Raw genomic sequence first — 16,652 nt, 5'->3', positions numbered from 1 at the left:
ATGTTTGTTTCAACGTAAGTAGACTTTGGGTAGAAGTGGACTTTGAGTTGAAGTGGAGTTGGAGTGAAAATTAGTTCACTTTTGCTATTTGTTTTTAACTGTGGAAGTGCAGTTCTGCGAGTTCTGTTGTTTGTTTGGTAGAAAGTAGATGACGTAAAAAGTGTAGCTCTCCACCCTCGGTATATTTACCTTCAAAGTGATATCATTGTCTATTTGTAACTTATAGTGAATAATAAATTATAATAAATAAAAATTAATATAATTATATATGTATATAATTATATATATGTATAATTATAAAATAAATTTTTAAAAAATTATATTATTTGTTTGCATATAAATTATAATAATGCAACAAATAAAATTCTAAAGTTAAAAAATTATTAACATTTAACAAATTCATTTTTCATCATTTTCTAAATATACAAATTAAACAAAAAATATATTAAAGTTTATTTAATCAAATTTGATCATATTTTAGAAGAGGTAACCCTAATACATTAATCCATTCTTGTCTTTTTTTCACTTCACCGTAATTAATTTCGCTCCATGGGAGGGCGAAGTCAAGTTCATTATTTTAGATGAACTGGACTTTCGTGCGTAATAAAATTACCGTGAACCAAACGGCGGAAGTGGTGAGTTTTTACCGAAAATTATTTTTCCCGTCCCACTTCCACCCCACTTCCCTCGAAACAAACAGGCCCTAAATGATTGTGATGAAAATGTTAGAGACAAATAGATATATCTCTAAAGAGCACAAGAGAGTTTAATTGAAAGATTTTGTCAATTCCTTGGAGATCACAAGAGCTTAATAATATGCAGATCATTAATGAAAATTATGAAATGTTCCTTTCTCGTAATAATCAACATTATTTAATAGGTGTTTCTATCATTGATGGTGACACATAACAGTACCAAATTAATTGCTTCATTATCTGGTCTAATTATAAGCATAATCACAGCATAATTAATTAATTAAGTGCCTCTTTTCCCCAATTCTAGAAATATTTTATATATACCTGAGAAGTAAAGTAAAAGTTACGTATGTTTATCTGAAATGCGCGAATACCGTAAAATGTAAAAATTAAACTTTATCTTTATTTCTTCAAACAACTCTATTTAAACATATCATACGAAAACTCTAGACAAGCTAAACAGATCTTAAGTAGTAACTTACGATTTAACAAGTATTCTTAAAGTAAAGAATATACTTAAAAATCTAGAATTGTCTGATGCGACAAAAAGACAAAATAAACATTGTTCCCGCTTTTTTAAACAGATCTATTCAAACATGTTGTATAGAAGCTTCAGATAAGATAATAAACGTCAAGTAACTTAGGATTTGGTAGAGCTATAAAAAATGTAGCATTAAACTAATTTAGGTTTTTAGGCTAGGCTAACTTAGCATAGTGAAGAATATAACTTAAATATTTTAATTAGCTTATTTATGAAAAGTCCTTGTTCAAGCTATATGACTGGGTTTATATATGGGGCTTGTTTGTCCAACAAGTAATACTTAATTTAACTAACTCATTTAGCATGATTTAATACCACTTCTAATACCACTTCCTTTTATCTTTTCTTTAACTTGTGATTGGAGAATGAAAAGATAATCTTGAATTAGTCCTAGTAGAGGTTTAGTTACGTTAAAAGATGTTGAAAAGTTTGAAGAAGCTTAGCAATAAGTACATAATAAGATAATCAAGGAAAAAGAGGATTAGGGTTAGGTCATGCAATGTCCTGGTCAACACCCCTAGTTTTACCATGTAAAAATTTCTATGTGCATCCTCATATATATACAGTGTGCAAATATTTTTGCAAAAATGGTGTTCAATTATTTATGTGTCCTTTAAAACCTTATCACATGTGCTCCTATCCAACCATTTGTATAAGATATCAATCAGCGTTAGCGCAAATAGCAATGAAATTGATTGTTTGTATCTGAGGTCATATGTTTGAAGTCTAGTTTCTTTGTATCTTCAACTAAGCTCATTTTTAAAAAATATGAACAAAGTCGCCGCACACTGCCATCCTCGGCGAACAACAACAAAAAAAGATAACAATTATGACATGTATACCTCTGATTTTCAGCGGCACATGTTCGAACACTAATCTTGCAGAAATCTTTATGCAAATTTGCGTATTTATGCAGTACAGATATCTAAACATGATAGTTTTTAACTGTAGATATAAACACTATGCGTCAGCTAAAAAAAGTCTAAAACCTACTTCTTTTACTATTGTACCGTTGCTTAAAATAGTTGATTAATTAATATCCTTTTCATTGAACAACTAATTCTCCGGTTTGAATCCTGTTTATATTTTAAAATGTACATGGTCTCCATATTATTGAGATAGTACATTTTTTCTTTTTCTTTTTTTTCTAACAAGTAGTTTTATTAGTGGATGAAAATATCTCTAACAACTGATGAGTAATTTTACTTTAATCAATAAAATGCCCCGATTAGGTGCAATGAAAATAAAAAGAAAAGGAGTTGAACTCCTTTGAGTAGAAACAAACCCTATAAAAAAAATATTTACCTTAAAATTCATACCTTACTTGTGTTTTTTTTTTTNTTTTTTTTTTTTTTTTTTTTTTTTTTGGAAAAAAAGGGCTCATGGAGTAGGAGGGAATCTATGGACCACTTTGAAAGGGAAAGGATATATAAGGAAGAAATAAGAGTGAGACAAAATTAAACAAAATAAAAAAAATAAAAAATAAAAAAGAAATAATATGCTAAACTAAAAAAAAAATAAAAAAAAGAATAGGTACAAATATGTTGAGACCCCTCAACTATCAGCCATTTTGAAAAACCCCCTTCAACTTTGTTTTTTCTTTAGAAATAGACCCTTCACTCTTTGCACTTTTTTTTTTTTCCCTTGTCGCCAAACTAAACATTGATTTATTCAAACATGATCTATAATTATTTACTAACACGGTAACTAGAGAGAATTTTAACTTAACCATTGATTCGATTCAGAAAAAAAAAAAGGAGTACAACTTATGAATAAAATGATAATTATGAATTAGTTAAAGAGAACCGGTAAAAGACGATCGCGTGATCACTACGCTTGAAATTGTAAAATTTTGAAAGTGGGAATTTTTTTAACTATTAATTACTATATATTTTGAGTTATAAATAATTTGATTCACTTTAATGCTTCACAAGATCTTGCTTATAAATATTGATTGATTGATGATATATGTTTCGGTACAATAGTTGTACCGAAGCTTCTACTCATCATCTATCCAACGGTCCTAAAATCACCTATCACAATAACACCACCACCACCACCGTTCAAAATCAGAAAAGCACCATAAACTTAGCTGCTTACCAAAATTGTACCAAAGATTTTGATTAAATCTTTATCCTTTTAATTAATTTTTTTTTCATATAGTAAGAGTTATAAGTGTATCTAAAAACTTCTATATTTAAACACAATTATTAATCAATTTAATTTCTATTATTACTACAAAATGACTAAAAATGCATGATAAACCTTGTACTATACCAATATTGCGACTTTTGTGCTCGTACTTTTTATTTAAACCCTTTCTTTCTGACCAATTACAAAAATAATAATTTAGTGTATCGGCTAAATTGTACTAATTTGATTTAAATATAGTTTTTATTATGAAAAGAGTCATAAAATAAAAATACAGTTACTTCTAACTAGTTTAAAAATATATAGACAAAATTTTAAAATTTTTAAAAATTAAATATATAACATTTTTGGGGTATATATTTTCAATTGCCCCCACTTTTGTCCATTTAACACCTGCCCAAAAATAACAAGAGCAGGGAGTTAAAGGTCATTTTAATAAGTAAAAAAAATACGGAACCCCCTCAAATATATGGCACTTTGAAGTGGCCCATTGATTCTTTGTCCTTTTCTAGTTTAATAATTTGATTAGTTATAATTAATTATTAAGTAGTCTAGTTTTATTTACTAAAATATAATTAAAATTATCGAATTTGATAAATTTACTAATAAACCTACAAATTTTCTAATTTTTTAATGAAAATTACTTATTTTTGGATAAATAGAAATTGGGGATTTATATACAATTCTTTTATAAGCAAACATCTGAACTTTTAATTATAACAGATAGTTCTGATAACTTTTGCCAAATATTTTGATAGTTTTTTTATTTTCAATTGAAGTTATAAATTAAACAACCATTGTAGTGGATTATCATGCACCTAATCAGAAAATATTTCAAATATAAAGAATTTTATTTATCCTTCAATTCTGATAACAATACATGGAGATTTATATATATTATAATAAAATAGAAAAAAAAAAAATTTTTACTGCTTTAAAGATTTATAGATGATATGCAAGACGGACAACTAAAATGGCTTTAAAATTAATAACTTTATTAAAAAGATGGGTCTATTAAACTAATTTATAAACTTTGAACAAATTTGAAAGTTCAGACCTCTCTTTACAATTTAGCTAAAGTTTAGGGGCGCTCTGTACATTTATCCCCCGGAAAAGAGAAAAACTTTAAATATGATTTCGTAATTTTTTGCTTTAATACCCTATAATTTAAAGTGTATCACTTTCGTACCCTATAATTTTATTTTATTTTTTTTTGTTATCTACTCCACTAATTTTTTTCGTTAAATCGGTGAGAAAGTTAAAACTAAAGGGTACTAAAGTGGACATTCGATAAACTATAGGTGGAACATATGAAGTTTTTTATATATAATTTAACAAAAAGTTAACGAAAGTATCGACGAAAAGAGAAAAATTAAATCATAGGGTACTACATTGATATATTTTAAATTATAAAGGAGTAAAGTTAGAAAGTACAAAACTATAGGGTGGTATTCGAAGAAGTTTACCCAAAAAAAAAAAAAAACAAAAAAAACAAAAACGTCTCATTTTCGCCGTCTTAACAACAAAACGCACTTACCCAAAACACTAACCCTTTTCCCCTCTCTCTCTCTCCTCTCTATCTCTCTCTCTCTCTACCCCTTTTCTCACTACATCTCTCTCTCTCTCTCTCTCTCTCCTCTCCCCAAATTCTCAGAGACGAAGAAGCGAAAGAAGCAAACCCTTGAAGGGTTTTTGTAGAAGCCCTAGCGATCGATCCAATCCTCACTCCCCACCATAAAAGAAAACCCCTTTTCCCCCAATCCCTCCGTTCTTATCCTCCCCGCCAACCCCCAATTCTCCCTTCCACTCCACGAAAAAACCCTCCTTTTTACGGTTTTCAAGCGATCTTTAACCGATCCCGCGCCGCCCATGCCGTGGATTTGCGGCCCAGATGAGATTTTGCTCCCAGTTTGTCGATTCCTCGGTCCCCAGATGCATGCCTCGCGGATTTGAGCCTTGGGTTTGTGGAAAGATCCCTTCTTTGCGCTCTCCCTCCCCCCCCGGGCCCGATTCTTCGCCATGGGCGATCTCCAGGCCTGGCCGTTGCACGCTAATGGCGAACTAGGGCACTCGAATCCGCCGCATCCGCCGCCGCCGCCGCCGCCGCAGCAGCAGCAGCAGAGCCATCGGCCGAACCCCGACCCCGCCGCGGTCGGCGCCGATGTGTGGAATCGAGCCGAGGAGGCCACCAGAGAGGTTATACAGCATATACAGCCCACCGTCGTGTCCGAGCAGCGGAGGAGAGCCGTTGTCGAGCACGTTCAGAAGCTGATCAGAGAGAAAATTGGGAGTGAGGTGATTCTCTGAGTCCATGCTCTTTCTCAAATTTACTTCTATTTTCGTACTACAATTTATTGTGCATTATATCGTTTCAGGTGTTGTAATGTGATTGTATTGTTCTTTATTTCGCTCTACTTTAGATTCAACTTGTTGTATTATGTATGGATGTGTTATAGCATGTGCTTTGCTCCACTCCTTGCTTGCAATTTAATTTGAATATAATATGTTCATGCATGGTGTTATTGTGTTGTGAATGGTATATTCCTTGGTCTCTAACCCACTTTTTGTGATGTGTACTTTCTCTTGATTTCTTTACGTTAGCATTGTGTGGTGACTTGTCGCATCATGGATCTCATGGATTTCTTGTGAGATTCATAAGGAATTTATTGCTCCTATTGAGTACTTTTAGTGGAAGAGTTAAGGTATTTATTGCTCCTATTGAGTACTTTTAGTGGAAGAGTTTTACAAGATATTTTCTCTATTAAATGTTGCATGTTCTTTTCATCCTATGAGTCTTTCCCATAAAGAGAGTAGTTGTTTTAGTTTTTTTTTTTTTCAAGAACTCATTATAATGATCTCTTTGTTCATCCATCTTTTCCTCTTTTTTTTTTTTTAAGCTTCTTTCCTTTCCTTCTTTGATGTTCTATATTTTGAGTAACCTATACTACGGGCTGGTTCATTATATTAGAGGGTTTTTGACTATTATCTTTCGTATCTGCTTTTCCTTTTTCTTTGCAATATTGTTGTCGTATTGAAAGTTAAACAAGCATCTCTTCGCTAACTGTTTTTGTAATTTGATCTTGCCATGATTAATGCGCTTGCTCAATCATTTTCTGTTTCTTCCCTTCATGATAGGCTACTTTCAGTATATTGATGAAAAGGTTCAACTGAATGATCAGTAAATCTGAGAATGAGACGTGTTGCTTCTGCTGTTGTCTTAAAAACATTAATTGGCTTAACTGCAATAATTATTTCGCTGTATTTTCTGTTTTTAATTGAGTCAGTTTAAGCTGTGTCTTCAAATAATGCCTTTTTTACAAATTTATCTTAGTTTTCTTTAACTGCTGGTTGTCTGATACTAGATATCCTTCCTAACCGCTATGTTTTTCTCCAATCGACATGTCTGAAGGAATCAATGTTGGACGTACTGGATCCTTTGGTATTCATGTCGACGATTGGTCATTGGAGATTTTAGTCTATTTCATGAAATATCTGAGAAACAAAAAGAAAAAGAGCCACAGATGGTTTATTTATCACCAAATAGAGATGAATATTATATGGTAGCTGCAGGAATTTCTTATGCCTCCTTTAATCAGTATTCCTTGTTGTTCTTCTGAGAATTCTTTACATCTTTTGTTTTAGTCAAAGTTGAAATGATTGGATTCTTGCACCATTTATCACCAAAGGTGCTCATATACTCAAACAGGATCCAGTTCCACTTCTCTTATTTTCTCCATAATCATGCTTAGAGTGTTTAAGCCTAACGGTCATTTCTTTATGTTCAGTAGCTGTTAGATTGTGACATTGAATTGTTCTCGCTACCTGTTAGTTCAATCCAATTAACTTTTGATCTGGTCAAAGGATCAGTAAGCTCTTGCATAATCTAAAGAGTTACATTGCATTATGCTCTCACAAATAATTCAAAAGGGCGAAAGAAAGAGATATTTGGTTTTGTATGTAAATGCTATTAGAAGGCAGATTCCTCTTCAAAGCCCATCAGTAGGATGCTCCTGAAGTTTTTCTAACTGAATAAATCAAAAATCTGAAAATTGTTACTTGTATGCGACCTATGCATTTAAGACTACTGGTCTGTGAACAGTAGCTATGATGCTCCTGAAATTGATTTAAACGAGTAAATTAAAATCTTCTCAAAGGCTTTACATCTGATTATGAAGTGCCCAACTCGAATTGGATAATCATTTGTGGTTATATTTATTATATGTGTATGTGCTTAATGTTCCTATCCTTTTATTGGACCATAAAACTGACAATTTTGACTTTTCACAATTTTTTTTAATAGGTTTTTCCATTTGGATCAGTACCGTTGAAGACGTATCTTCCTGATGGAGATATTGACCTTACTGCAGTTGGTGTCCCAAATTCAGAAGATAGCTTGGCGAACAGTGTACGTTCTGTTCTCGAATTTGAAGAACAGAACAAAGACGCCGAGTTTGAAGTGAAGGATGTGCAATACATTCATGCTGAGGTTCTTCTGTTCTACTGGATTTCACTTTATTTTTGGTTATTTGAGAGGTTGTCAAGCTGCTGATAATAAGTTTGTTTCCATTTTGTCTTCTTATGTTGCATCATTGTTAACTTTTTCTCCCAGGACAAATAATTAGCCAGCCTTCATTCACTGAATCACTAAATGAATGTTGAGCACGCGGATTATTTTTCACATATTTAATAGGAAGTAGGACAATTTTAATTTTGGAGGTCTACTTGTCTCATGGCAATAGATTTTAGGGCTTCAAGAAAGTGGATGCTTGTCCAACAGATTTAATACTTCTTTTCGTGTTTGATCTTATCTTATTCTATTTTTTATCTTCGAGCATTTTGTGGCTTGAAATTTTTGGCTCTTTATATTGACCACATGCTTATTTGATAAATAGTTGGAGAACGTAAGACGTAGTTATTCATTGGGAAGTACCGTTGAAATGTTTTGGTATTATCTGTTGATGATCTTTCACATAAACATTAGTAACATTCAAAGTAGGCCGCTAAACACCCATAGTGGTTAGTAATGACATGTTGAATTATGAGATTGTGCATATTCAATAAATAGGAACTCCCATTAATTATATACTTGTGCAGCGGATATAGTATTCTCTGCAAAATTTACTGTTTTCCTTATTTAACCGATTAAATTCATCTTGCATTACTCATTGCATTTGGAATTTCAATATATCACAGCATGTCTGGTTAAAACAATTGCCGAGTTTGATTGGTTTGCCGAGTTTGATTGGTTAATTTACAGCGATTTTTTATTATATGTATTTGTTACTTCATTCATTCTTAAGTTGATGCTTATCATATTTGAGTTGTTGTGCTTTCTTTTAATACGATTTCTCACAACAGGTCAAGCTTGTTAAATGTCTTGTCCAAAATATTGTTGTCGATATCTCATTCAATCAGATTGGTGGACTCTGCACACTTTGCTTTCTTGAGGAGGTATTGCGGCTAGACATCTCTTTAAGTTTTTGAGCTTGTCTGTCTTCCTCTAAATGCTTGAAAGCCTGAAACATACCTTGATAAAGAATGCACTTTTCTTTGCAATATTTTTTTATACTCCTCTTTTAATTAGTTTACATTCTATCTGCTTCTCTAGGTTGATCAACTAATTGGGAAGGACCATCTTTTCAAGAGAAGCATAATGTTGATAAAAGCTTGGTGTTATTATGAAAGCCGCATTCTTGGTGCTCATCATGGTTTAATTTCGACATATGCATTAGAGACTCTGGTGTTGTATATCTTCCATCTCTTCCATAAATCTTTGGATGGCCCTTTGGTGGTGAGTATTCTGATAGATCTAAGCATCAAAAACCATAAACTATTCAATAAATTGCTGTGAGAATTTCAGATACATAAGTTTTATGAGAGCGGTTTCCTTTATGTAGGTCCTTTATAGGTTTTTGGACTATTATAGCAAATTCGACTGGGAGAAGTATTGTGTCACTTTGAATGGTCCTGTAGCCCTTTCTTCTCTACCTGAACTAGTTGGTAAGTTAATTTCTAGACAATTTATATGGATGGAGTGGGTAAAGTTAGTGACTGTTATTTTGGCGTTTACAGCTGAGCCGCCCGAAACTCAGGAGAGTGATTTACTCCTCACCGATGAGTTTCTCAGGAACTGTGTGAAGAAGTACTCTGTCTCCTCTGAGGGATATGAGATTAATTCTCGGATATTTCCCCAGAAGCATCTTAACATAGTTGATCCACTGAAACAGAGTAATAATCTGGGTCGCAGTGTCAGCAAAGGTTTGTTTTTTCTTTGTTTATAATTTTGTGGGTGTCATGCCATTTATGGCTGCAAGTGCAAAGTGGTATTGATCTGACGTGTACCTGAATTGAAAATTTCTGGAAGTTGTGTTTGGATTTCTAATCTCAATGTTAGGTCAAGTTGGTTGAATATTAATCCCAGACTGAGATGGACCCTAACCTGATTTTAACTGAAAAATATGCCCTAACACTTGACTTGTAAATGCATAACCATTGAGTTTTGCCAAAAAAATCACATTTTTATTAAAAGTTCTATATGTTATAAAGAGAGCCCTTATATTATTTGCAGTCATAAGCATTAACTCACAGTTGTTATCGCCAACATTTGTTTCGAAAACAATTAAACACATAAGATTTACCTGATGTTTAGCCTGACTTATATTGGTACAAGTCCAATTTTCTTTTTCTTATGGGCAACAATATAACATACAGGTAACTTCTTCCGTATACGTAGCGCATTTGTATTTGGTGCTCGAAAGCTTGCGAACATACTTGAATTACCTGCTGAGAGAATCAACATTGAAGTCAATACGTTCTTTAAAAACACATTGGAGAGGCATGGAAGTGGAGAAAGACCAGATGTACAAGGTGCCCTTCCGTTTCGTCCGAACATTACATCAATCAATCACAGCTGGATAGGCTTTAATTCATCAGATTTCAACGGCGACAGGGGCTTTCGAGATAAATCGGTTTTAACTTCCCCAACCAGTGATTCCCATGAAGTGCTTTATGAGCAGCTGAATAACTTAAGCATCTCAAGTTTGGGGAAGGACCTCTCCATTGAACCTACAAAATTTGAACCAAATGGTATAGTGGAAGGAATTGTCGTTTCAGGCAATTGTTTGGCGGGTGATGCCAGAGATTTCACAACCAAGGGAGCTTCTAATTCAAGAATTGGTGATGAAACTTCTAGGGCTTCGCCTTCAACTGGTGAAACAGTGATGTCACCATCTGGAATACCGTCACCATCTGGAATGGCTTATTGCACACCCCATCTCTTTTTCAATCCGAAGTATAGTACAAAGAATGAACTGCTTAGCTATGAGATTGAATCGCCGAGAAGTTTTAGTTCTTCAATAGGCTCATTTGATGGGCCCACAACATCAAGTCGGAATACTTGTTTATCAGAAGAATCATACCCCTTAGACTTGATAGTGAGAAAAGAGGGAGAGGGAAGTGAAAGCCCTAAGTTCAACAATTTGTCGGATCTCAGTGGAGATTATGACCTCCATTTTACAAATCTTTTGTATGCTCAGAGGAGCCAAGATTATGTGGTGGGCCCGGCGGTCTTTGTTCCATATCATCGACCGGCCCATGTGCCATTCCAGAACAAGCACTCGTGGAATGGGCTACATCGGCGGAATATGTATCCACCTGCTGCACCAAATGGAATGATTCCTGGGGTGCCATATCCACCTGGCTATTATTATGTGAATCACCCTATACTATCCAGTGCTTATGGCACTGAAGATCTTCCTAAGCCAAGGGGAACAGGCACATACTTTCCGAACACGGTATGTTATACTCAAGCTTTTATATGGTGTTCTTGTGAGCTAATATTTTTGTGTGCTTGTTGTGCATTATCTGTAAGCAGATCTTCCGCAGCGCAAGTTGGATTGAACATGGAGTCTACTGTAGCTTGCCTGTGTTGGTTTATTTTGCCTTAAGTGCAATGCCCTTCCTAGAACTTCATGTGATTGCACTTAGATCTTTAACCTTTAAAATTTAACAATTAGGTTGCTATTTTATGTGAATGGATATAACAGATATTCAAACACATAATGGAGAAGAGAAATTATTTTGTGAAATGATGAGAGAAATCAAGGGGCACATTTTGTCACTCGTAAGCTTTTGTTTTATTTTCCTGCATCATAATTCTGCATAAGTGTGGTAACGTTTCTACTACATGCTCAAACAGACATTACTTCTTTAGACGTAAAATAGTGTTTAGGATAGCCTGTCGACTTCCAAGGACATAGTTGTCAAATTTTGAAGCTAAGGATCCTCGTGAGTTCTGGTTTTGATAGTCTGATGCATGTGCAGATTCAACTTGTTGGTTCTTTTGGAATGCTACAGTATATAAGGTTAATTGTTTTGCTTATATATGTATGTTGGCTAACCCAAGCAAATCTCTGACCTCTATTTTTGTAGAATTCCCGGTCATATAAGGAGAGACTGTCCCCTGGAAGAGGAAAGAACTCGTTGGCTTCAAATCATCAGCTAAAATCGCGGTACAATGGCCGAGCGGACATGCATATAGACACCATCTCTTCGGAAGAAGCGGGTCCCGAGCTTCCACCAATACAAGCTCAAGTTCCAGCCAGAAATGGCCATGGAAGACCTACTTTTCAAGAGATACCACACTCTTCTCGCCATAGCCCGAGGGGTGTCTTGCATGGAAATGGTGTTGTGCATCCACAAGAGAGCAAACTTGAGTTCGGGTCCTTTGGTCCTGTTCAAGTTGGAGTTGCCTTGCCAGAACACGGCAATCGACCAGACTCTGTACACCCTCACACTCAGGCCTCTGGCCCTGCGAGCCCTATGCAAAGAGTTGGAATAAACTCCAATCGTGAAAGGTAAACAAGTTAGAAGAAAATTTCTCACATTTTAGGTAAAGAGTGCACAGACCTTCTCTGAACTAACAGCGAATTCTTATATGGATACCTGAATATTAAATATTTTAAATTTTCTTAACAAATATCACAGTTATTTTGATTTTCAGAAAATCTACGAAATATTCTGTCTAGTAACAGAATATCCTATAAGAAAGTTAAAAAGTACTTGCATCAATACAATTTCAAGGTTAGGTAGGAATATCAGAATTTTTGAAGGTCAGGTATACATTTCAAAAAAACGTTAGAGCTCAGGAAGGTCTGTATTTTGTTACTGATTCTAGAACCAGTAGTGACCAAAGAAGAAACTTTGGAAGTGTCAACATCAAGCTGAAACATCTAAGGTGCCCATGATAGCTCTTTCCTCGTAAGCTTGACAAATTTGAACTTGTTTAAAAAGGTTTTTTTACCAATAGCCGAAGCACAACATTGGGCTAGCTTGTTTAAGCTGCTTCTTTGTGCCGTAGAGGAGAAACCAAGCATGTGGCATATAAAAAGCCTGGAGCTTTTGTGTGTGCGAAGCAGCGAAGGTGTTTTTGCCCCAAAAGTAGGCGACAAAAAACCTGTTAGTGTTTATCTAAAGCGCTCTATTCAAACAGCACTTTTGCAGAGGCTCCATCTGAACAAAACAGGTCTTAATGAAATTGGCTGGCATTTCGACATGATGGGTGTTATATTATATCGCATGGGTGGGAAAACAAGCATTTGCTAATGATGATTAAATACTTATTTGTTTCCATGCTACAGTTTGGGACACCAGTTCAGAACCTTCATAGTTGCCCTACTAGATGAAAAATCTTATTCTCCCTTTATCCCTATGACAAACTAGTTCACAATCCTTTTCTCCCTGTTTCTTTACTGACATTTTAAAACTCTGTATAGTGCTGTCCATTTAAATCGTAGAATTTGTCGCTCTTATCTAATGGCGCCCGTCGTCTTCTCAAAGTTTCATAATATGAAATTTGCAGGTCAGCGCAGCCGTATCAGCTCAAAGACGACGGTGACTTCCCTCCTTTATCGGGGTGAGAGAAGTGGAGAAATTTCACACATGGGAGGCGGAACCATTACAGGAAGAAGTGAGACCCAAAAAAACGGAGGAAAAGAAAAAAAAAAAAAAAAAAAAAAAAAAAAAAAAAACAAAGAAATATACTGACCAGTTGGGTCCATATTCGCTCGAGCAACGGTCGCAATGTGTGTCGATAGATTGTTGCAGTAAATTTACCATAGTGTACATTCTAATAATTTCCTTTTTGCTATCAGTCTTCACCCTTTGCTTCTTACCTAATCGGGTGCATTGCTGAATCCTTTTTTTTCCTTTCTCTATTTTTTTTTTTCTCTCTGTTTTTTTTAACCCTCTGCAGCCCAATTTTCGCCCCCGTCGGGCGGTGTAGATACTCCTGAGTGTGGCTTTTATTTTGTTGAAATAGTTATGCTACCTGATTGGAGTACCGTTTATCGGTCTGCGGTGTATTGTGATGATGATGATGATGATGATGTTGTTAGTATCAGGTGAGATATTTGGTTAAATGTAACTCATGTGCTCAGCTTTGTTTCTGTTTGTTATGTTGAACTTAGGTTACTAACTTTGCAATAAAGTTATGAATTGAAAGAAAAACAAGAATTAGAGTAAATTTACTTCTTGAGCTATTCCAGCTATGTACTCGTCAAAATGCAACCGATAATTTGTATCTTTTGTTATAGCTTTCGAATTGTGTTTTATTCAAACAAATCTGTGGAAGTTTCTGACTTTTTCTGAAATTGAAAATTTCGCATTTTTAGTCATACACATGCAAGAGAATGCGCCCGCTTATGCATACTATTCAATCTGAATAGTTAGTATTACAATGTCTAAATTTTAAACTCCAAACTATTTAATCTGAATTGTATTGTTATACCATTGTATGCGTTGAAAATTCCAAAAAATCAAATAATATTTGGATGCCATGGACTCATCTCCTATTATGCCGTAGTTAGGGGTATCAACGGGATAAATGCAATGCACATTGGGTCCAATTAAGCCCTAATACTTTTTGCTATTATGGGCCAAAATTGTGTAGGTAAAGATGCATCTTCATTTCTCGTTGGTACCAATTTGTATGATTGAGAAAAGATTGCAACTTAAATGCACAATAGCAATTGAAATACGGGAACGGATAGCGGCGGACGCACGGTGCAGGGATATACAGATGTATCGTACATAGACCGGTATCCTGTCCATCTAGCGGAGGTTAGATTGAGTGAAATCATATTCATGGCTCGTTAACACTTTCTATATGTTTTAAGTGAATTGGTTATATAGTGTAAGAATATACAGATATATTGACACATAGGTTGATAATCTGTCTACCAAGCGGAGATTAGATTGAGCGAAATTGTAATCGAGGCTCGTTAACGATGTTTCTACATACTTTAAGTGAATCGGTCGTCTCTTTCTGTCATTTAGAGATTTTACGGTAGTTGGCACCAGCAATTCATACAATTCACGTGGGCAGGCGATAAATTTATTTTTCTTTTTTCAGGACCCCCCCTCTTAGCTTATTTTGATGTTGAAACAATTGCAATAAACGCCGTCCTTAATTAAGATATTTAATTGTAAAATGTGATTCACACATGATTTTGATTTGTACTTAGTTATTGCCATTGTGTTGCACAAGGGAGAATCTCACATCCCACGTTGTACAATTCATTGTTATTTTACTTGGTTCCTTGTATCAAGCTTAGTCATGTGTTTCATTAAGTACAAGATACCATTAGAAAAAAAAAAAAGATCTCATCATAAGAATTAATTAAACACAAGCATTTAGTTTATATTTGGTAATTATCTTGTTGATGAAAAAAAAGCCAAATCGGCAATTATAAGTCATTAATTTGAGGTCTATTTGTAGTTTTGTGCACTAAAATGTTATAGGATGTGATACTTGAATTAGCAAAATAGAAAAGAAAAATCTAAATTTAAATTTATGTTCTTAGTTAAATCTTTGTATAAAGAGTTGATAAATAAACAGGTTTTGGGGCTCTAGGCATGAGAGACACAGATAAGGGATTTGACTCTATTTCCTGAAAAAATAATTGTAAAAAAAAATTGAAAAGGGGAAAAAATAATAAAAAATTGATGTTATAAACTTCTCTGAACTAAAACTTTAAAAAATTGTACAACAATTAGACAACTAAATGTTGGACTTAGTTTTATATATATATATATATATATATATATATATATATATATATATATATATATATATATAACTAGGCTAATATACTATTAATAGCACCAAGTCATTGGTGCTACCAAGTTTTTGGCCATTGGATTAAGAGATGTGCGGTTAGGATGATGTGGGCCTCCTAGGGCTGAGTGGGTGGTTGGTTGAATAGTATGATCTAACGGATAAAAATGATCAAAATGGTAGATCTAACGGTGGAAAACTTGGTAGCACCGAGTGCTTCGTGCTATTAATAGCATAGTAGCCGGACTATATATATATAGGTCTTGTGTGCTATTAGGAGCACGGAGGCCTCTGTGCTCCTAAGCCGTTTTCGATGATGGAGCTTTCGAATCGACGATCTGCTCCGTTAGACTTGATCTAGCGTATTTAAAGTATCTAGAAAATAAATTTTACGGTTTTTCGATATTATTTACCTAGTGATCGAAAAGGTTTAAAATCAACAATTTTTAATGGTTGATGTATACCGTTTGCAAGTTTAATGGTGTAGAAGTATTCAAATCAGATGAAATTTTGATAGAAATTTCTTTATACTATTTACAGCAAGATCAATGTCTCTGATCGAAAATTTTAGTGCTATATTACCACTTTTTGTGAGATTTTTATTTTCAGCCGTTGATTTTGAACTCTTTCGATCACTAGGTAAATAATATCGAAAACCGTAAAATTTATTTTCTAGATATTTCAAATATGCTAGATCAAGTTTAACGGAGCCAATCATCGATTCGAAAGCTCCATCATCGAAAATGGCTTAGGATTGAGTGGGTAGTTGGTTGAATAGTATAATCTAACGGGTAAAAATAATCGAAGGAATTAATCTAGTGGCAGAAAACTTGATAGCACTAAGTGCTTGGTGCTATCGGTAGCATAGCAGCCGGACTCTATATATCGAACTGGGCTGGAATACTATCAATAGCACCAAGTGTTGGTGCTATTGATTTTTTAGTCCTTGAATTGAGAAATATACCGTTAGGATAATGTGGGCCCTCTAGGGTTGAGTGGATGGTTGGTTGAATAGTATAATCTAACGGGTAAAAATAATCAAAAGAATTAATCTAACGACAGAAAACTTGATAGCACCAAGTGCTTGGTGCTATCGATAGCATAGCAGCCGGACTTTATATATATATATATATATATATATATATATATA

At 34.3% G+C, this 16,652-nt stretch overlaps 1 protein-coding gene across 2 annotated transcripts; it reads left to right on the top strand.

Moving 5' to 3' along the window:
• LOC109719259 lies at positions 4,959 to 13,832 on the top strand. Of its 2 annotated transcripts, none has more exons than XM_020245832.1 (9): positions 4,959 to 5,682; positions 7,688 to 7,873; positions 8,746 to 8,838; positions 8,996 to 9,178; positions 9,285 to 9,387; positions 9,460 to 9,645; positions 10,099 to 11,180; positions 11,818 to 12,242; positions 13,247 to 13,832. In XM_020245832.1, the coding sequence occupies exons 1-9, from the start codon at positions 5,407 to 5,409 to the stop codon at positions 13,302 to 13,304; spliced, it is 2,592 nt and encodes an 863-aa protein (XP_020101421.1). In that variant the 5' UTR covers positions 4,959 to 5,406; the 3' UTR covers positions 13,305 to 13,832. The 2 variants fall into 2 exon arrangements, with proteins under 2 accessions (XP_020101421.1, XP_020101422.1); XM_020245833.1 differs by lacking the exon at positions 4,959 to 5,682 and adding an exon at positions 6,278 to 6,947.

Source organism: Ananas comosus, linkage group 13, assembly GCF_001540865.1.
Source record: "Ananas comosus cultivar F153 linkage group 13, ASM154086v1, whole genome shotgun sequence".
NCBI lineage: Eukaryota > Viridiplantae > Streptophyta > Magnoliopsida > Poales > Bromeliaceae > Ananas > Ananas comosus.
This window is presented reverse-complemented; position numbering and strand designations above follow the sequence as displayed.